General features: G+C 24.6%; 2 protein-coding genes across 2 annotated transcripts; one reads left to right on the top strand and one right to left on the bottom strand.

Annotated features, from left to right (window-relative positions):
* Positions 1–1,340: 1,340 nt before the first annotated feature.
* On the top strand, positions 1,341–2,750 carry LOC101501208 (dof zinc finger protein DOF1.4). Its single transcript, XM_004485744.3, has 2 exons — positions 1,341–1,541; positions 1,702–2,750. Exons 1-2 carry the CDS (start codon positions 1,482–1,484, stop codon positions 2,491–2,493), a joined length of 852 nt encoding a protein of 283 aa, XP_004485801.1. The 5' UTR covers positions 1,341–1,481; the 3' UTR covers positions 2,494–2,750.
* A 13,506-nt stretch (positions 2,751–16,256) lies between these two features.
* On the bottom strand, positions 16,257–18,318 carry LOC101500880 (uncharacterized). The gene has a single exon (XM_004485743.4). It carries the CDS (start codon positions 17,495–17,497, stop codon positions 16,580–16,582), a length of 918 nt encoding a protein of 305 aa, XP_004485800.1. The 5' UTR covers positions 17,498–18,318; the 3' UTR covers positions 16,257–16,579.
* Between the last annotated feature and the right edge of the window lie 4,655 nt (positions 18,319–22,973).

Genomic DNA, 22,973 nt, shown 5'->3' with positions numbered 1-22,973 from the left:
GAAGAATAATGATGGGGAGTTCAAGGAAATAGAAGATCCGTTGGGAGAATACAAAATCCAATTGTTCTTCAGTTTTGCTTTATCTTTGTTTTATTCCTTTTCCTTAGAAGCTGAGCTGCCACCACATGGATTTGCAGTTCCTTTTACTCTCTATCCTTTCCACTCAATTGCCCATTTATTTGTTCCGTATTCAAAATTTAAAATTTAAAATACTTACTCCGTAATAAAACGTGTGTCGTCTATTACTAATAAATAAATTTTGTTTCAAAATCCGTTATTTTTTAATTTTTAATATAATACTTCTTCTATTTTCACAAAAAAATATTTTATTTGTACTCAAATATATAGGTACTTGCTCTTACTTTTATTATTTATATTTGAGATAATTATAATTATAATTATTGAAAAGTGGAAGTGGATTTGATCTGATAGAGTGCATCGGGCATTGGTGATATCAATGGAGTTGATAGAAGGAATGTTAGGAAGTGATGCGAGGAAGTAGTGTCGGCGTGTAATGCTGCTGCGGATGCATACAATACATATTACATTTTTTTCTTTCTTCCTATATTCACCTTTATTCCTCCCATATCTATAACTTCTCAAAATATCCATCTCCACTCTTTTCACATGTCTCTTAAAATAACATGACCATAAAATATCAATTTTTTATTTAAAAGAATAATTTTTAAATATTTGAAAATGCAAAATTTAATATATATAATTGATTTTTTTTTTAACAAATGTACTAAACGAATTTTTTAGTGTTTGTCAATTTTTTTTTTTTAAATTAATAAGAAATAGTAGGCGGAGAAATTTTTTTGTGAAGAGGATTTACAACCATTTATATTGCTTTCACTATTTCAATTAATATTGAAATAAATTAGTTAATCATATTTAAGGTATGTAATTTTAATAAAAATTTCTGTTTTTTCTAAATTATTTTCCATGATTGATAAATTAGATAACTAAAAAAAGTTAAATTTAATTAAATATTTTTTTTTAATTTTAATAATATAGAGTTTGACTGATAAATAATTAAAATTTAATAAAAAATTGTCTTTATTGGAACTCAACGTTAGATTTTTCCGAAAAATTAATTTTTAATTAAATATAATTAACCATTTGAATCAAATCAGTTGATTTAATTTAATCAAATATATTTTAAAAATATTATGATTAACAAGAGATACACAGTTGATATTTATTTATATTTTATTTCAAAATACATATATACTAGTTTTGTTTATACTATGATGACTAATCCATTTGGAAAAAAATAGCAATGTACTATGATAAAAAATTAGTTTATATATTATCATAATCATGTACTAGTAAATTATTTATGTTGATCTTTCTTGTTATGCTGATCTATCTTTCTGGCTTCAATTTCTTAGCCCCTCCCTCTCTCCAATATTTAACACCCTTCAACCTTGTTACTTGGCTCTTTGTTTCAAGGATTCCTTTCCTTTTAGAGACCAAAAATGTTTAGTAACTGTGAGAAAATGGTTGCCATCTCTTCAACTACTAACCAATGGCCACAGGTTCCTCTCTCTCTCTCTCTCTCTCCACACAAAATTATTTAGACAAATAATGCATGAGAAGTCCAATTTTGTTGCTTTGCTTTTGGAATAGAATATCTACTAGATATTTTCTTTTTATTGTATATCCATTTATATAATTTTGTTTTAATTTTTTGTGTAGAATGAGATAGATGATGGTAATAATAAGGTAATGGAAAAACAACAAGGTGAAGAACAGATTCTGATACAACAGCAAGGTGCACTAAAGTGTCCTCGTTGTGACTCATCAAACACAAAATTCTGTTACTACAACAACTACAGTTTGTCACAACCAAGACATTTCTGCAAAGCCTGCAAACGTTATTGGACAAGAGGTGGTACTCTTAGGAATGTTCCTGTCGGTGGTGGTTACAGAAGAAACAAACGTACTACTACTACTAATACTACTCTCATCAAAAAACCAACAACGTTAATTGATGCTACTTCTATTAGTCCTATGTTTTATGGTTTATCTAGTAGTAATAATAATAATCCTAGGCCTTGTGATGTGAATCTTATACCATTATCAAGGTTCAATCTTTCTAGAGTTTCAAATTCAGGGTATGATGGATTTTCAACAGGGTTTATGTCTAGTGAAACCAATGGTTATAATACAAGTGGGTTTAATTCAGTTATGCCTTCTGTGTTGAGTTCTACTACTCTGCAGCTACAACATAAATTCATGAATGATGGTTTGAAATATGGTAGCAACAATTTTCAGGTGGGTTTAGATGAAGAGAAGAAAGTTGAAGGACAGAACAGTAAATTTGAGTGGAATAATGGTGTTTGTCAAAACCAGATTGAACATGTGGGTTTGTATGATGATTCTATTTCTAATTCTTCACTTTATTGGAATATAGGATCATCATCAGGTATTGGTGTTTGGAATGATCAAGGTGCTAATATTGCTTCATCACTCACTTCTCTGATCTAGAATATTTTTCTCAATCCTAAACATGAAGCATACTTCAAGTTCAAAGTCATTTTTGGTCTTTTTGTTTTTAGCTTTGTTGATTAGGATTCTGTCTTATATTTAACTTTATTGAAAAAAGAGAAAGTTAATTGTAAGAAAAAATGGGAAAGTTAATTGTAAGATGATGTCAGTTGGCTATCATGGAAACATCTTCTTCGGCAAACTTGTACTAGTTTGTTTTATGGCTGAAGGTTGAATTGCACTGAAAGTTACATCTCTCTCATGTTAGTATTTCATTTTTGTTTTTTATATTTATATTTGATGACATGATCCTTAGTTTCTTATGTGTTGTGATCAATTAACTAGGAGGGTGGGGGATTTAATTTAATTACTAGGTACATGATGCATGTAGTCCTTGATGAAAGGAATTAATATTGTTGGTTAACTTTGTGATAATGGGGAATACAATGGGTATAATATGGTGATCGAGGTGGAAATGTTTGAGGAGGGTTTGCTCTTATAATTATGTTCTTGTTGTTTCTTCATCTGCTGGTAAATCTGAGAAACTTTGGTCCATTAATGAGAAGAATGTTTTATTTATTTATTCTTAGAAACGTTAATCATGTTAAAAACCAATGAGCCTCTATTTCACACTGAAAATAAATAGTATTGTGAACATTTTTAATTTACAGCGTTTTCTATACTTAGAACATTTACAAATTTATAACCAAAAATGATAATTAAATAGTAATTGTATTTGATTTTAAAATAATGTCGTATTTGAGTCAGCTTTTTGTGTTTAAATAAACAACTCCAATATATATATATATATATATATATATATACTTTATACCTAGATACCAAATTCTACATCGATCTTTACATTGATCCATCACTTTGAAGATGAGCAAAAGCTTCAAGTACCATGGCCACAATGGAGAACCTATTTGGCTCCATTCTTTATGGAAAAATGTCATTTATGCATCATTTGTGAATGCTCTCATAGATGTGAGAACATGAATACTACCTCTCTACCTAATTATAAGATTTGTCCCTAATATAAGCCATTTTTTAATAATTTATTAGATGTATTTATTATTTGTTTTAAACATAACTCTAATTAATACTACTAATTTATTTTGAAATATGAAAAGTTATTTTTAAATACATCAATACACAAATAATATTTTACTCATTTTTCAATACAAAATTGATCCATTTTAGTCATTTCTTAATAATAGTGAAATTTGTAACAGAGAATTGTATTTAAAAACGAATGAAGTATTGTGATAAAAAGTGCACTTTAATATATTTTTTCTAATAGAATTGTTTGTGGTAAAGTTTGAATAAGTTATTAGACAAAAACTCATTTTAGTCATTTATTAATAATAGTGAAATTTGTATAAGTTACGAGACAAAAACTCATTTATTCTAAAAATTAAACTACTCATGATTTGGTTTGGTGTTAAAAACATCCAATTCGATTCGATTCAAATTAATGTGATTTAAACTTGATTGGTTTTTTATTGATGAAAATTACAATTATAAGATATTAATTGAATATTAATATTATTATAAATTAATGTTAAAGTAAAAAATTTGAAGCAAAACATAATATATAATATACTAAAAATTGACCCTACAAAATAAAACGATGAATTATGCTTGAAATATATAAAATAATAAAAAATGTATTAAATTTAAAAAATAATAAGTATTATTAATTATTAATTATTAATAAAAATTGAAACTAAAAAATAATAATAGATTAATACAATATATAATACTAATACAAAATAATTAAGTATTAAATTTAATTTTATGTGGTTTGGTTCATTTTGAAAAATGAATAAGAAATCTAATCCCGGAACGATTTTCACACGAAAAAAAAATTCAAACATATTCCATAACATGTTATTTTTATATAATTTTTAATTATTTTAATTTGATTTGCAAATTTTTAATCAATTTAAATATAAACTCTTCTATTTTAGTGTTTTTACATTATGTAATACACATGCTCATATCAAACCAAAGACTCTATATGTTAAAAGGTTATACTCCCTCCTGTCTTTTTAAACAAAAGATAAATTGTCTCTTATAAAAATATCAAACTAGTAGTTATTAAATAAAATCAAGCACAATGAATACTCAAGCGTCTTCCATAAAATCAATACTCAACCATCAGAAAATGTATTGATTAATTTGCATCTTAATATATATGTGTACAAGATCCACCAACCAAAAGGAAAACAAAATGTCAAAATATACCAAACAAAAATAAGACACTTTAACTTTTTCTCCCACTCCTATTATGCTCTTAAAAAACCGTCGTTAACACATTTGAATTAGTTAATTTCAAATTGTATTTTGACCCCAAAAAATAAGATACGAATTGACTATCCAAAAAAACAAACAACATAGCATAAGCTAAAAAGCAGCCCAATAAGAATGGGCTTTACACGAATTATACCTACAGATCCCACCATTTTCACAGAACAAAAGATAAAGATGTGGAAGAAAATACTAAATAGGATGTGGTCCAGCATTACGTGATGTAACTAGCATGACTGAAATTGAAATTTTGACTGCAACAATCATGTATAGACATTTTAAATTTTCTACACTCATTTAATATTTTATTTTGTTTCTATATCTCTTTTTTTATCACATTTATTCTATCATTCTTTTTATTTTTTTTCTCTTTTAAAATATATACACCGAATATTTTTCTTTTTTTAACTATTCGTTGTTTGATGGATGAATAATTATAATTATTTTATAACATTTTCCATATTGCAAATTATCTCAGAAAAGTGACGTAACAATTAATCTTAATAAACAATTTTTATTTTTAATGAATTTTATTAATTATAATTTGATAAAAATATAAATAAATAAATATATGATAATATATTGTGGAACCAATAATTTCTTCAAGTTGTTTTGAAGTTTCAACCAACATAATCTAACATAATGATCATACAAGAATGAAAATATATTATATTTTATTTTAGCATTGAATATGAAAGTATAAATTAATAATATTTTCCACAACGTAGTCCTCCCACCAAATTCATTGAACAACATTTTGGTTAAATATATAATACTATTATTTTAGATCAACAAGACCCTCCACCAAAATAGAAAATATGACAACTATAGTCACAAATCAGAGACGGGCAGTTGTGTATATATATGGCATGATGAGTGCACATATTTCGTCACAACTCACAAACACAACCTTTTTCTTAAGAGGACAACGACGTCCAAGACAAAATATGCGTGAGTGAAGGCTTAAATTTGTTTTTGATATGATATGATATATCGTCAAGCATCAAAACTTTAGTCACAAGGAATCCCAACCAACAAAAAACTAAAACAAGAGAATGTTTAGAAATGTTTTGTTGGAGCCGAGTCAAAGCAAAGGTTGAAATGTGTGTGGGGGGAAATAATATGCCTTCTACAAAATTAAAATTAACTATTCCAAACTATATATTAATTAATAGAATATACAAAATATTAATATTAAGTATAAGAGAGAGAAAAATATAAATAATTTTTTGATTAATCAATTGAGAAAGATTATTACAATAATATATATAATAAAATTTATATACTCAAATTAAAATAATTAATTTCTAATATTAGAATAACTAATACCTAACTATAGTTTATAAAGTTTATAACCAATTTTATATCTGTAATTTTTCCTTGAAAGCTAGAAAGTGTTGCCGACACTTTTATAACTTGGCATTAATAACACAAATATTGATAAAAATTTAAGAAATACAATGAGAAATATTGAAATACATCGACTGAATGATTTTGAAATGCCAGAAATAAACCGGCTAAACTTTTTTGGAAGATTTATTATTCACTTGAAATAAGAATAAAAAATATTTTAATGTAATCTTATTTCTTTATATATATATATATATATATATATATATATATATTTTCTCTTTTGTAGTAGGTGTTGAATCAAGTCTACACCTCCATAATTTTCTCTTGTTTTTTTATTTATTTATATATAATAAAATCTCATGTGCAACTCATTGGTCATTACCTAAGACTTTTAAATGACAAATCAATTATGAATTTTTTTAGAATCAAGAACAATCTTGTTTTTGTGCTTGTTGGTAAGTGTAGAATCTATACTTCCATGCAAAATATTTACTTACATTTTTTTTTAAATATCAATTTAGCTACAATGAACACTACTAGAAAAATTGATTTAGAGTTTATATTTAGTAAAGACCGCTTCGTCAGTTTAGCGTCGGCCCGACAATGCTAAACCAATAAACCAATAAACCAATTTTTTTTTTCATTAATAATTAGCGTCGGATGGCCATTAGGCAGGATCGACGCTACATTTTTTTATTGGTAAAATTAAATCTATTAGTTTTTTGTTTTAGGTAGGATCGACGCTATATTTTTTTATTGGTAAAATTAAATCTATTAGTTTTTTCTTTGCTTCCATTCTATGTGTTTATACTTATTTCTAAACAAATGTAAAAAATTCCTTTTGCTTCTGTCTTATGTTTATATATTAGTTTCTCCATGTTCTTTTATTATGATAATAATTTGATCTTTAGGGTTGGAATGATATTATATATCTTTAACGCTCAAAGAAAGTCTCTTTCATGTAGGCATAAGAATTTCTATTTTATTATCTAATGTACAATGCACTGTTAATAATTGTTATTGAAGCATACGAGAAATTTGTAATTAAACTCTAAAATATAAATATAAGCATAATTTTTATTATGCTTCATGAAAAGTTGGCATTTTAATTTTTAGATTCATAGATATCATTCCGGTATATTATTCTTGAATAGTCATAATAATAATTAAATTGATATGAACTGCAATATGTGTTTCAGTGTTTATCTTACTCAATAATTTTTTTTCAAATGATGTGTCAATCAAGATATATTAGCGTAAGATGTTCTATTTTTGACGATATCGTCGACGTAGAGTTGATCCCACCGACACTAAAGTAGCGTCGGATGTCATTTGACAAAAGTTGTCGATTAGCTTCTAACATTTTAACCTAAGCACGACACTAAAGCTAATCTGACACTAAATCAACGTTAGCGTCGATTTTTAGTCCTAAGCGTGGACTTTCACAGACAAAAACAATTTTTCTAATAGTTGAAATAATTTTGACACCAAATGATATTCATGTACTTGAGAAATCTTCAAAAAATGCACTTGACTCTTTTTTTTTTTCTTACTTAATAAAAGTTGTTGATGTTGAAATAAAGTTTATATCAAAACATTGAAGAAGTTTTGGATCTTGGTAAAGTGTTGTTGACAAACACGATGCCTTTATTACCCGTTGTCTATTTTTTTTTAATCATCATCATTATGATGAGATGATTCAAACTTGAAATTTAAGAGAGAAGGAGAAAAAAATAAACAAATTGTATAAGAATCAAATGAAAAAGAAAAGATATATAAATCAATTAAACTTATAAGATTTTTTTTGAGAAAGAGTAACAAAATAAAATATGCAAAATATTGATATTAAGGATGAAAAAGAAAAGAATAGTAATAATTATGTTTTGATCAAATGAGAAATATTATTTCAATGGCAGGTGTAATAAAATTTATATATGCAAATCTACTTTGTAACTAGAATAACTAATTTATATCTAACATATAAGGTAAAGTAACTAATTGATAATCAATTTTACTATCCATGATTAATTAAAAGCAAAGTAAAAGATTAATCGGTACTAGTATGTTAAACTAGCTAGTTCCTCATTTACTAATAATAATCGGTGCTCAACGGAAAAAGATTATTATGACTCACTACACAACATGGTTCAAGCAAAACACACGGGTGGAGACCTATTGATATTTGATAGTACGTGGTCCACCACTTGATCATGCTATGTTGTTAATGATACCTTCTCTCATAAAGCAAAGTGAGAAAAATAGAGTTCCACACACACTTATAAATTAATGTTGTGGTAAAGCTAGACACTTGGATTGTTTCTCCATGCATGTGTCACTAACAGCTTTAAGCAAAAACTGTTATTTAGACGGTCATATATATGGCCATGATCAGAGGAGCAAAGGTGTAAAGTGTGAGGAAACGATGGAAAAGGTTCCCCTCTCTAGCATTCTTATCCTATATGCTGACTTGGGTTCAAACTCTTTTTGACAAACCTGGCTTCTTTATAGGTGGAATTAATTGTTAATCAAATAATTATTATTATATGTTTTATAGGTGGAAGTACTAGGATTTCTTTTTTCTTTCAAATAACCCTTTTTATATAAAAAAATAAAATTAAAATAAATCTACCTTCTTTTTAAAATTATATATCAATCTACTCTAATTATTACACTAATTGAAAAAAGTATAACTAAAAAAAGTACAATTAAATTTGTATTAAAAATCAAAAATAAAAATCTTTTGAAACAATTATTTTAATTTTTAAAATATAAATATTATTGTAAAATGTAAAAGGTGTTAATATATCAAATATGAGTAGGAGTCTCATATTAAATTAGAAAATAAATATTAAGCTTAATAAGAGTGAAGAGACTAATTGTATACTAGGCAAGGCGCTGAGCACTTCTTCTTAGCCCCAAACCTCACTTTGTTTATTTTATATACAATCTTCCTTTCACTCATAACAATAGATGTTAAAATAAGTAGTTTACTATAATACTTTTTTTGAAGAAGCTATCTTTATTGAATAAAGAAAATCATATTACATCTTATCGCATATGCCATTTCAATTTTTTATATTTGACCACACATTGATTAGATGATGCCTCTATATAAAGTATGAAAAACATTTAAATTTATTAAACATCTACAATAAAATTTATCTATGTTTCCTCTAATGATACTAACATTAAACTAATAACCTGTAGATCCAATGTTTACTGTTTTATACCACTAAATCAAACTATTATCCCTTCTTGTAGAGATATTTATGTTTATTTATAATTCTTAACTTAGAGTGCAGTAAATTTTCATTTGTACAACAAAGTTAAAATTTTAAAAACGTGCTTATTATAGATAAAAAGTTACATATTGCTAGTATTAAATCTCTTCGTAAAATCTTTTGTCCGAAATTTCTCTACACGAACTTAGATATAACTTTATACTAAATATTTAAAGTTTTAATCTATAATATATATATATATATATATATATATAAGAGTACATTTTTCCGGTTTTGGCTAACAAATTTAACCATAGGTGAATGATATAGAAGAGTGGGGAATTATCTTGAGGGCCAATTATATAGTGTCATGTGAAGTAAGTTTCGTACTAACTATAATTTTTTTTCACCAGTAAACTAAATAACATATGATGAAATTTATTAATTTAATAATGTAAAATAAATTTACATATGGTATAACTATCCACATTAAACAAAATCTATATCGAAATGTTTCACTGGTTTTATATTCTCTATGAGTAAAGATATCCTTATGGCAGACCAAAGATTTGCTTTTATAGAATTCCACGATCCACACACAACGAGCCCCGACATTTCGTACATGTTATGGTTACATCATCACTATTACTATAGACTATAGTTATAGGCTGAGATTCACAACATTAGAGCATCCTAATTGTTGTTTTCTTTGTTTTGGTACCCCACATTTTCCCATCACTTATTAATGATGCGACTTCAAGTCTACGATATTATGTTTATAAGCTATGTTGGATTTGGATTTTGTTTGAGTCTTCGTTTCTAAAATATTGTGCACTTAAATATTTGAATCTTGTGTGAATTCGTTTTTGATTTTATGTGAGTTCACAATTTTTTTTTAGATATCTTGCGTTTTGAATTTTGGGTGAGTTCTAATATTTTTATTATTTGTGAAAAGTGTTACGGTATATTGAAGAGTGTGACTATTTATAAATGAAATTAGTCTTGATTTCAATACAATTTAAATTTTTTTGGTGTATCGTAAGTGTAGTCCTCAGTCGAGAGTAAAGGATTAAAAGTCTATCAAGCTTCATGTATGGTATAGATCGCCGTAGGTTCGATTCCTCCATACAACATCAATGTCCAACCTCAAATCAACAACATCACATTTCTGTGAAATTTTCATCTTTAAGTCTTGTGTGAGCAAAGTTTTGTCCTTTAGAAAAACACATTAATGGATAGAAGATTGTACATGATTATAAACTAATCTTAACCTTAATTCTCAAATAATGCATGATTTTTTGGTGTACGAGAACAATAGTTCATATTTTAATATTTAATAATTTTATAAAAATTGTTATTAAATCTTAATTCAATTGATAAATATTAATATAGTTAGATTGGACTTCTACTCCCAAATTAGAACTCGAAACCTCTCAGTTGTATGTAACTTTGAGATAATATTCATCGTCTCTTCTACCTAAAAAAAATTATAACTTTATAAAAATTTAAATAGATTCATATTAATAATTTTATATGATTAAACTTGGACAACAATAACTTATTTTAATACAATATATTATATATTATATGAAGTAACAAAAAGTGAAGAAAGAGTTTGTTGTATAGTTTAGAGCATCCAAGATGCTAATTTTTTCCATTTGTGTCTCTAATTGACCCTCATAGTAACACATCGTTCATTTAATATTAGTATTTAGAATTTGATTCCTCCAAAATAAATAATATGAATAATTGATTAATAAATCAAAAATATTAACAAATCACGTATTTATTAAAATAACAACGATTGGTTTTATCATTTTATACTTTCCTCAATTTAGATTATTCAAATTATAGTATTTAAAAAGTACTTGATTTCTTCAAGTGAATATCAATATGTCGACAATCAAACTCTGTAACCAGAACATTGACACAAGTCTCAATTAGATAGAATTCCAATTTTTTTACAGTATACTTTATTTTTTTTAAAATTGTATTGATATCTTTAATTTTATATATTAAACCATCTAAAATTTTATATTTACATTTTATATCTATAATAAATATCAATTTTTCCACTTGTTAGACAACAACCCTCACCATCAAAAATTAAAATCTTATATTTTTACAATTTTTAAAGCACAATTTTTAAATCCAAACGAGATCTAAAAATAAATTATTAAATAGCTCCAACCAACAACTATGTATTATTACATTAAAATTATACTCATTTATTTTTATTTCAATTTATATAATAGAGTCTACAAAAGTGAGGTTAGAGAATTAGCTTATAGATCCCAACTCTTCCATAGCCACCAATTCTTTTTATCTCTCTGATGAGAGTACCTATTAGCCGATGATCAACATCAGAACGATGGGGTAAATAGAGATTTTAAATTTTATTAAAATTTTAGTTTTTACTTGATTGAATTAATTATTGTAATTTAATAATTACTATTATAAATCATTACTTTAAAATTTATTATGAATTAATAACTATTAATTACTATATATTATTAGTTATGAATATTATAAATAAATAAATAAGTATTAATTAATAATGATCACTTAACAATCTAATAATAATTAATAAAATTTGTGAAATTAAAATAAAAAAAATATCTATAATATTTATATTGTCATTTACGGCTGCTAGGCGCCGGTTATGTAAATGTTTGAAAAGTTATAGGTTGTCATTTCCGACGTCTATGGACATTTGAAATGTTCTAACAACCTTTTCATACATCCAATTGTGTCGTGAAAATTTACAGTTTTCTTGAGCCTTCCAAATAAATCTCACGTAGGTTTATTTAACGAAATATGTCATATAGAAGCTGAAACACTTTAATTCATAAATTATAATTTTAGACATGTATATTTATTTATAAAATAAAAGATTATTTAATTGACCTTCGTAATTTTAATAATTAATTTATCTATTCACTCATATATTTCGGATATAAATTGGAAGTTATTCCTTATATATATTTATTTTATTTTCATTTACTCTATTTTAACTTAATTTTATTTAACATAATATTTTATATAGAAAAATATATCTTTATCTTCATAAATTTATTTTTAAAATGTTGTTTTATTTTGTTGTGAAGAAGTGACCATTTTTGCTGTCTACTTTTTTAAAATCATTGTTCATAGTTCATGCTTTTTAAAATACACGAACACTTTGGTAAAAAAAAAAGTGAACACTCTGATTTTTTATTAGAATTTTGTTATGTCCCCAACAATGGACTATTTAAAGATACATTATTTGTTATATGTGTAATTATTTTTTAAGTAATTTATAGATGAGATTATTTTTATTGAATGAGTATTGATGCCCATATTTTTTATTGGAAAAATTATTTCGACACACATTCGGAGTTCGTACATCATGTAACTATACATTTTTTTTTTTTTTATCGTTATACAATGTAGGATATATACTGTATCAAGTTTTTGTGTCAAAATATAACACACCTCTTCTTATATGGGTATGATGAAATTTTCTTTATGTCTGTTTTGTTCTCCACAACAAATATTAAATATCACTAAAACTGAATTTTAAGCCATTTTTCTCTACATTGTCCCACTTTTTTTAAATAAAAAAGATTATTTTAATTTCTTATTCTGTAAGAACTCGCTAGTTCGTATTTCTAATATATCATTACATAAATGAGCTAATTTTATTTTCATTAATAGATTGCATTATAAAAATGCTATCATCTACTCTTCTCATTATCTTTTATTTTTTTTACATATTTAATAAAACGAAAATTTAATAAATAATAATAAAATTTTAGTATGGATATTAATTATTCATTTAAATTAATGATAAAAAAAACATTAAAAAAATTATATATTAGACAGAGATGTTAATAATTATAACTCCATTAAATATTAAAGTTAATTAAGTGTTTTTTTTTATTATACTTTATTTGTTTACGTCTCATTTCTATATCAATAGTTATTTTAAATTTTTAAAGAAAAATCTTCTAAAATATGAACTACATTAGAACTAAATTCAACATTAGAGATAAAGTAACAAAAATAAAAAATAAAACTATATATGACACCCAATTATAATTTAAAAAAAATATTTTAGCACTTCAGTAATATTTGTAATTTTATGTATTTTATTATTAATTAATAATAATTATAATAATTAATAAAATTTGTGAAATAAAAATAAAAATATATATATCTATAATATTTATATTGTGACTGCTATACGCCGATAATGTAAATGTTTGAAAAGTTATAGGATGCATTTCCGACATTTATGTACATTTGGAATGTTCTAACAACCTTTTCATAGATCCAATTGTGTCATGAAGACCGCCGTAAATCGCCACATTCCAAAGGCTTTTGTATTTTGTGGAGTGTATTTGGCCTTCGGAAATTTACAGTTTTCTTGAGCCTTTCAAATAAATCTCACATCATAACATCGTAACAGTGTATCAAATTTTATGAAGTTCAAAATATTTTACGTGTTTTGATATTATGATAAATACTCTAGATTTATGTAAAATTCACGAGTTTAACATGTCACATAAGTTTACATGTTAAGAAACATGTAAAACATCACATATGTTTATTTAACGAAATAGGTCATATAGAAGTTAACAGCTGAAACACTTTAATTGATAAATTATAATTTTAGAAATGTATATATGTTTATTTGTAAAATAAAGGACTATTTAATTGACCTTCGTAACTTTAATGAATGAGTATTGATGCCGAAATTTTTTATTAGAAAAATTATTTGGAGACACATTTCGAGTTGATACATCATATAACTATACATTTTGATTTTTTAATCGTTATACAATGTAGGATATATACACTATCGAGTTTGTGTCAAAATAACACACCTCTTCTTATATGGGTATGATGAAAATTTCTTTATGTCGGTTTAATTCTCTGAAACAAATATTAAATATCACTAAAATTGAATTTTAAGCCATTTTTCTCTTCGTTTTCCCACTTTTTTAAATAAAAAAGATTATTTTAATTTCTTATTTTGTAAGGACTCGTTAGGTGGCATTTTTAATATACAATCACATAAATGAGCTAATTTGATTTTTATTAATAGATTGCATTCTGAAAATGCTATCATCTACTCTTCTCATTATCTTTTTCTATATATATTTAATAAAACGAAAATTTAATAAATAATAATAAAATTTTAATATAGATACTAATTATTCATTTAAATTAATAATAAAACACATAAAAAATGTTAAATTATATTTGTGGTCCATTAACTTAATTCCAGGTAACGTTTTAGTCCTTTATCTTTTTTTTTTTCCGATTTAGTCATTTATTCCTAATAATATCAAATAATGTATGAAAATATGAGTTTATTTGAAGATTTTTGCATTACGGATTTGATGAAATTTGTATTATATTGAAGAATATAATTAATTTTATGAGTTTTGATTGAATTTTTTTTTTGAATTTTTGTTTAAAAAATGATAACGTTGTTGAAATTTTAAAATATAAAATATCAAATTGTCATTTAAAATTAAAATAAAGGACTAAGTTGGGAGAAAAAAAAGATAAATGACTAAAACGTTACCTAAAATTAAGTTAAGGAACCACGGATGTAATTTATCCCATAAAAAATTATATATTAGATAGAGATGTTAATAATTATAACTCCATTAAATATTAAAGTTAATTAAGTTTTTTTTGTTATACTTTATTTATTTATGTCTCATATATTTAGCACTTCAGTAATATTTGTAATTTTATGTGTTTTATTATTTTTAATAATATTTATACTAAATATTTTATCATCATTTATTAAATTTTCATTTTATTAAATATATAAAAATAAATAAAATAAAATAAAATAAAGGTGTCAGGCTCGTACCCCATTGACAGTCCTCCACTCAAACTTAAAAAAGAATAAAATAAAAATCTAACAAAGAGAGTAGACAGTCTTATCTTCAAGATGCGATTTACTATTAAAAAATAAAATTAATTTTCAAGATGCAATTTATTATTAAAAAATAAAATTAATTTTCAAAATACGATTTACTATTAAAAAATAAAATTAACTATTTTATATGATTGTATCACGAGAATACGACTTAGTGAATATCTAAAACCAGAGCATTTTGATATGTTTTAAAGTAGAAAATTTTAAAAAAAAATTTAAGGTGAGATATTGTAGAAAAAAAATCCAATTTTAAGAGCATGTTAAAAAATTTATTTGAGGGGAGATGTATCACTTTTCAATGGAAAGACATAAACAAAATTTAGGATTTTAGAGAGACAAAAAAAACATATTTAACTCAAATTTATAATACATCTAATAATTGAAAACAGTTATTCAAAAGTTCCAATATGTGCGCTTTATCAACCAAACCATTTTGAAGAAAGAAAAAAACAGAGACAATAACAGAGACAGTGGGTTAGTTAATGATCAGATATTGAGAGAAATCCATGCAAGTCACATGTGTATGCCATCTAAAGATTTGTAATTGACAACATTGAATTCATGAAATATGTAACAGTATTTGCATTGCATGCCTTCTGAGTAACAAAAATGAATCATATTCACATATTCATGATAGCAAAGTAAAGTAATTAAGCGAAGAAGTTAAAATTGCGAAATAGTAAAGCGCACAAAATAGCTTTGCAAATAAAACAAAATAGAGTTAGAAAGTGAAAGAGAATATATTTTGTATGTTAAGTCATTTCCATCAACTTTTTTTCAACAAACACATTATCACTTCCTTTTATGCATGCATTTAGCTTATACTAATAATTTTCCTTAATTCTCGTTCATTTTCAACGAAACTTTCTTTTTTGCATAAGAGCCTTTCAACAACAACAAAAAAAGCTAAGAGAGTAAAGTAAAAAGGCAAAGAATTGTAAAAAAACAAAATTTCACTTGATAATATATAATTATATATGTAAAATTTGAAAACAACCTAATCCAACCCAGAAACTCTTTCTGTGCAATTTGCCTATAATAATAATAACCACAAAAGAAAAAGCAAAAATCTATGATCCAATGTTTGCACAATCAACCATATCATTATACTCTCTCTCTCTCTCTATATATATATATATAGACCTATATATATTTTCTACTTATAACTTAAAATTAAAAGACATGAACATAAATGAAGCCGGAATAACATGAAAGATTAATTCATCTCTCATGAAGGTGCAACAAAATCTCAATAAGATCACTGAGAAGGGTTGAATCCTGACAAATCAGGCCATTGATTTGGTGCCAAAGAAGAAGAACCACCGACACTAGCACCACCACCGCTACCACCACCTAGGTTCCTATCAGAGTTATTTGCACCACCAATTGAAGTGGTGGTGCTAATAGTACTCCAAAGAGAAGGATCATTGACCCTATTATTATTACCACTATTATTATTCATGAAACTTTGAGTCCAATTTTCATGATGAGTAAGAGCACCAACACCAACACCAGAGCCAGAACCAGAACAAGGTGGAATCAAATTCAAACCTTGTTGTTGTTCAGAAGTGAACATACCCATTGGAAAGAATTGAGATGGACGATTTTGTCCTTGTGTTGAATTGCCAAGAGCAGCAGCAGCAACATTAAAACCTTGTAAAAGACCCAAATTTGAATGACCACCAACATTCTCAAAAGGGTTTGAGTGTGTTGATGATGGTAGATTCATTTGATTATTGTTATTAAAACCTGCAAATGAAGACATATAACCAACACCACCAACACCGCCGCCACCTTGATAAAAAGGAAGAGCAGATGAAAAGGAAGCATCTTTAGTCATCAGAGCCAGAGCCATCGTCTGCTGTTGTGCAGACGATAACACTGGTGTCTGAGACAAAGAAGAATTCCCAGAGGAAGTAGAAGACGAGTTTTTGGCTCTTTTTCCCTTACGACAACCACCACCAACGGGAACATTTCTCAAAGTTCCACCTTGAGTCCAATACCTTCTGCATGATTTGCAAAAGTATCGAGGCTGCGAAAGGCTATAGTTATTGTAGTAACAGAACTTGGTGTTGAAAGAATCACAGCGAGGACATTTTTGAGGTGGTTGTGGTGGATGAATCTGAACTTGTTTATTCATTTCACCTCTTCTTCCATCAACACCTTCTTGCTCCATTTTTCTTCCTCTTTGTGAAACTTTATTTTTTTTTTTTACTTTTTTTCTGTGTGTATTTGGAACAGAGTTGTTCTGTATTTATACTAAAAAAAAATTAAGAACCTTGATGTGGTTTTGTTTGGTAAATTAATTTCTTTGTCTTGGTTTAGAGCATGCAGTTATTAAGGGAAAATATTAAAGAAAAGTGTTTGGGAAGTTTTAAATTTTTTCAGATTTGAATGGCTAATTAAGAAATTGTTCTACGTGTCTTCATAATATAATCTCAAAAATCTTCAATAACCAAAACAACGGCGATTATTACCTTGTGTATGAGTTTACCACATATACAAAAAATTTAATACAAAAAATAATAATAATTCAACAAATTTAATATTTTTTTCCATCTATTAACTCATGAGAATATGGTATTTAATTCAATTTAATCAACACATGAAAAATCTAAATGGGTTTTGAAAATTCAGAGAGTATTAATTTCTCTTCATTAAATTATAAGGAATGGTTATTATTTTTAATTGAAAAGAATAGAAAAAGATGATGATAAAAAGTACAAAATATTTGAATGGTTTTAATTTTGGAATGTGTCTTAGCCACCAACCCCAGAGAGGGAGAAAAATGAATTGATGAGATATTTGAAGCCTTAATTAGATAGAATAAGTAAATGAACTCTATAAGGAAAAATAAATTGAGGAACAAAAACAACACCTGAGAGTGAGACTAGTTTGAATAGAGAGATGAATGAATGAAGTTTCCTTAATAGTTTCAGTTTCTATTGACCAAAGAATCAACCAATAAGAAGGAAAAAGAAAACATGTGTAGTGCTAAAGGTTAAAAAAGAAGAAGGAACTAAACAAGGAAACATTGTAGAGTTGAGGAAGGACCACAATCAACAAAGAATCTGAGGTGGCATTGGTCAATGAAAATGGTGGGACCCATTTTAAATCATTTTAAACCGTTTGATCAAAATCATACCGCTCTTATTTTTAAATTATTATTTTAGTGTCATTTACTCAGTCTTGTACTGTGTCATTCTCCCTCTTTCTTTTTCCTCTCCTTTTCATATTTCATAATAATGCTAGCTTTTCAGTCCTTCATTTATTTCTAAATTTAATACAGGGGAATATTTGTTCTTTTTAATTTCATTTTAATTTAAATATGACATAATTAATATTATTATAGCAACCATTAACTTAGTATTAAAAAATTATAGATAATGAATTAACCAAGACATAGATAATAATATTATATTAATTTTTAATTTAATGCAGTAAAATATTTTTGTTTTTTTTATTTAATATTCTAAAATAAAATATAAACAAAAATAATAATTAAAAAATTAATGTATCTGATAATCAATTTCGATTGTTGTTTTTATCTTGTATTTGATTCGGGCGAAAGTAATTAAAAAAAAATTGTACTCTGGAGACTTTTGTCATATTGAATCCTCTCTTTTTCATAATTCAATATTGCTACCCTTTTCAAGTTTACATTAATTTCTAATTTAATATAGGAGAATATTTATTCTTTTTTTATTTAATTTTGGTTTATATAAGATATAATTAATATTAGCTTTGATTTAAATAATAAATAATTAATATTATTATATTAAATATTAATTTATATTAAAAAATATTAATTTAAATTATAGAGGAGTTTTTTTGTTCTTTTTAATTTAATATAAGATTTTTTTCTCTCTTTAAAAATAATGGGTCTACTATTAATTAGTAGTAATAATGTATACAAGACATAGATAATGTTATTAATTGTTAATTTTTTATTTAATACAGGAAAGTAATAGTTATATTTGATTTAATTTAAAAAAATATTTATTCCGGCAGTTTTAGGAGTCTATTATCATATGAGTGTAATTAAATAATACAAGAGAAACATAATTATGTGTTAACAATTTATTTAAAATGTGATTTACTAAGTATATGTTTGGTTCTGCTGTGACAATTTTTTATTTTAAATAAATTGATTTTACTTAAAAATGAATTAAATATAAATTAGTTTATATTATAATATATTTCTGTAAAAAAGAGTTGACCATTAAATTTTTGTATAAAAATCTCACATAGACTTAAAATCTATAAATCCTTGCTTTGAGTTATAATTCATTATAGAGATAAAATAAACTATCATCGACCGATAACAACTAAACATGTCAAAATCAATTTTTTAATATTTAATTTTTCTCTCCTTTTCATAAATTATATTGCTGTTTTTTCATGCTTCCATGAATTTCTAATTTAATACAGGAAAATATTTGTTCCTTTTAATTTAAGTTTAATTTATATAAGATATAATTAATATTATTGTATTGAACATTAATTTATATTCAAAAAGTAATTAAATTTGAGTTTAATATAGAAAAGTTTTGTTCTTTTTAATTTAATATAAGAAATTTAAAAAAAAAAAGCTCTTTAAATTTAGGGGTCTACTACTAATTAGTAGTAGATTTTACGAGTGAAGAGATAATACTACAATATTAATTATTAATTTTTTATTTAATATAAGAAAATATATATATATATATATATATATAAACTTTCTTTAATTTTATTTTTATTTATATTGGAGACCGAAATTTGTTGAGTCATGTATTGTTCCATTCTCCATCCTTAATTTCCTTTTCTTTTTCATAATTCATATTTCATAATGCTATATATCTTTTTAGGTTTGACTAATTACTAATTAACCAGGAGAATATTTGTTCTTTTTAATTTAGTTTTAATTTATGTTAGATATAGTTAATACTATTACATCAAACATTAATTTCTATTCAAAATAACAATTAGTTTTAAATTTAATATTGGAAATTTTTAATTTAATATAAGAAAATTTTTGCCCTTTAAATTTAGGGATCTACTAATAATAAATATTAATAATTTGTACAAGACATGGATAGCATTGTATTACTCGTTAATTTTTAATTTAATATAGCAAAAAATTCTTTATAATTTAATTAAGGAAAATATTTATTTTTGACAGTCATAGAAATCTACATTAGAGTTGACTTATATAATAATAATTAATAATATATTAACCATTTATTTTTAATTCAATATAGCAAAGCATATGTTCTTTGTAATGTAATTATTCATGAAAATATTTGTTCATACATTCTTATGAGTCTACTGTCATATTAGTGTAATTATTCCTTCATTTCAAAATAATTATCGTTTAAGATTTTTTACATAATAATTAAATAAATATAAGTATATTTATAAAAAAATATCTCTATTGATCAGTAGAGATTGATGATTAACAAATGTATATACTAAAGAATTTTGTGAATAGTATTAATTTAAGAGTAGAATTAAAGAATATGGTGTTTTGCAAATACAAGCCAACAATCAGTTGACATTTTTATTTTATATTCATAACAAAACAGTTATGTAAAAATAGAGTTTTTATTTTCCTCACAAAAGGCTAATTAATAAGATAAATGTGTCAAAAAAGATAAAGACATTTTAACTATGTTGACACCTTCAATTTTTAACAATCATATTCTAACGCCTAAAAAATTAATGATAAAAAAAGAACTTGGAGAAAGTATACCAAAACTCAAGGATACAAAGTAAAATGATAAGCAAGAAAACTATATTAACTACTAACTTTTAATTTGATTTTGGAAAGTATTTTTTATTTTTAAGTTAAATGCAAAAAATATTTTTTCTTTTTAGTTTAATACAAGAAAATAAATATATATATTTAAAATATAATTAAAATTATATTAATCATTAATTTTTTTTTTATTGAATCAATCAATTTATGTTTAATACATGAAAAAATTTCTTCATTTCAATTTTAGTAGTCAAATATCATACGAGTGCTAATTTATACAGGACATATAATATTATATTATTAACAATAAGATAATGAGAGTACGAGGGAAATGAATGTTAATTATTGATCATATCATAAATGATTAAGATAAAAATAAAAAATCATATAATTTTTTTAAGTGATCATGTGATACTTTCAATCATCGCCATTCATATATGGTTATATGATCAATATTTAATTATATTACCATCTTATATTTAAATTTCTCTCTCTTGATACATATTCTTCAAAAAATTAAATACAAATAATAAGACATAAAAATTATTATGATTGATGGATGTATTTTGTTTACGAATATAAGCAACAACAAAAAGTACTCATTTTGTTGTATAAAATTTAAGCATATATACAAGGATATTTATTTTAAGATACACTTCAATTAATATATATTTTATTTTTTAATGATAATTTTATAGGTTCAGCTGAAGAACACTATTGATAATACGTTTATATGTTCTTTACGAGATAAAGAGGATTTGTTACATTTAACAAAAATAAATTAAAATTAGTTATTTTTGTTTATAATTAATTGAGAGTAACAAAAATATATAAGTTTAAAAGAAATATAAAGAAAAAATTACAAAAAAGAAATAAATGTAAGAAAATGGCAAAATTTTATAATAAGATCATCCATAATTAGAGGTGTTTCTTCTATTTAACACACCTAAATAGACATCTCATTGTGGAGTAAAAAATCTAGATTCCTATTAAGGAGTGTGGTGATGTAAGGACTCTCTCTCTCTCTCTTTTTTCTATATTAAATTTAAGCAGATAAATAATGATTTTTTTTAACATACACATCAATTAATATAAATTTTACTTTTAATGACTATTTTACTCTCACTTAAGAGGTTCTGGTGATGAGTACAATTGATAATATATATATATATATATATATGCTTTATTAAATTAAGAAGAATAGAAACTTCTGAATAATTGTAAAAAAAAATTGAATATATTTATTTAAATATAATATGCATAACACTCAATTTAATATAACATGCATAATTTTGAATTTCATATCTTTCATTTTGCATTATAGTAATTTAATAAAAATACTATGTTTTTAATACGGATAAAATAGTTGATTGAGTAGCTCATAGTAAGAACAAGAAAAACATATTGGGTTAAAGTAAAATAAGAAAATTCATTTTATAAAAAAATGTACAAGAAAAACATATATAAAGTGAAGGTCATATATGAGTGTGAGAGAGTGTTGGAATGGTGAAACAGAAAAATAATGAGAGAAAAACAATTTGAATTTATTATTTGAGTGAGAGTGAAAAAATATCAATAAAGAATAGGAATTTTAGCAATTTATTCTTTAACACACTCTTTAATATATTTTTTTAATTTATTCTATATAATTAGTTAAAATTCATATAGATCCAATTAAAGCATATGAATTTTTTATAAATTTATTGGAATCCATATAAATTAACTAATAAAAATAAATATTAAAATATATAAACTAAAGAGTGTACTACAAACACTTTTCAATAACAAATGTTACTTATGCTGTGCTAGATTTGACCACTATTTTGATGGATGTTACTTTATATATATATATATATTATATATATATATATATATATATATATATAATTATATAAATAATATATATATTTTT

Source organism: Cicer arietinum, chromosome 1 (assembly GCF_000331145.2).
Source record: "Cicer arietinum cultivar CDC Frontier isolate Library 1 chromosome 1, Cicar.CDCFrontier_v2.0, whole genome shotgun sequence".
In the NCBI taxonomy this organism is placed as follows: Eukaryota; Viridiplantae; Streptophyta; class Magnoliopsida; order Fabales; family Fabaceae; genus Cicer; species Cicer arietinum.
This window is presented reverse-complemented; position numbering and strand designations above follow the sequence as displayed.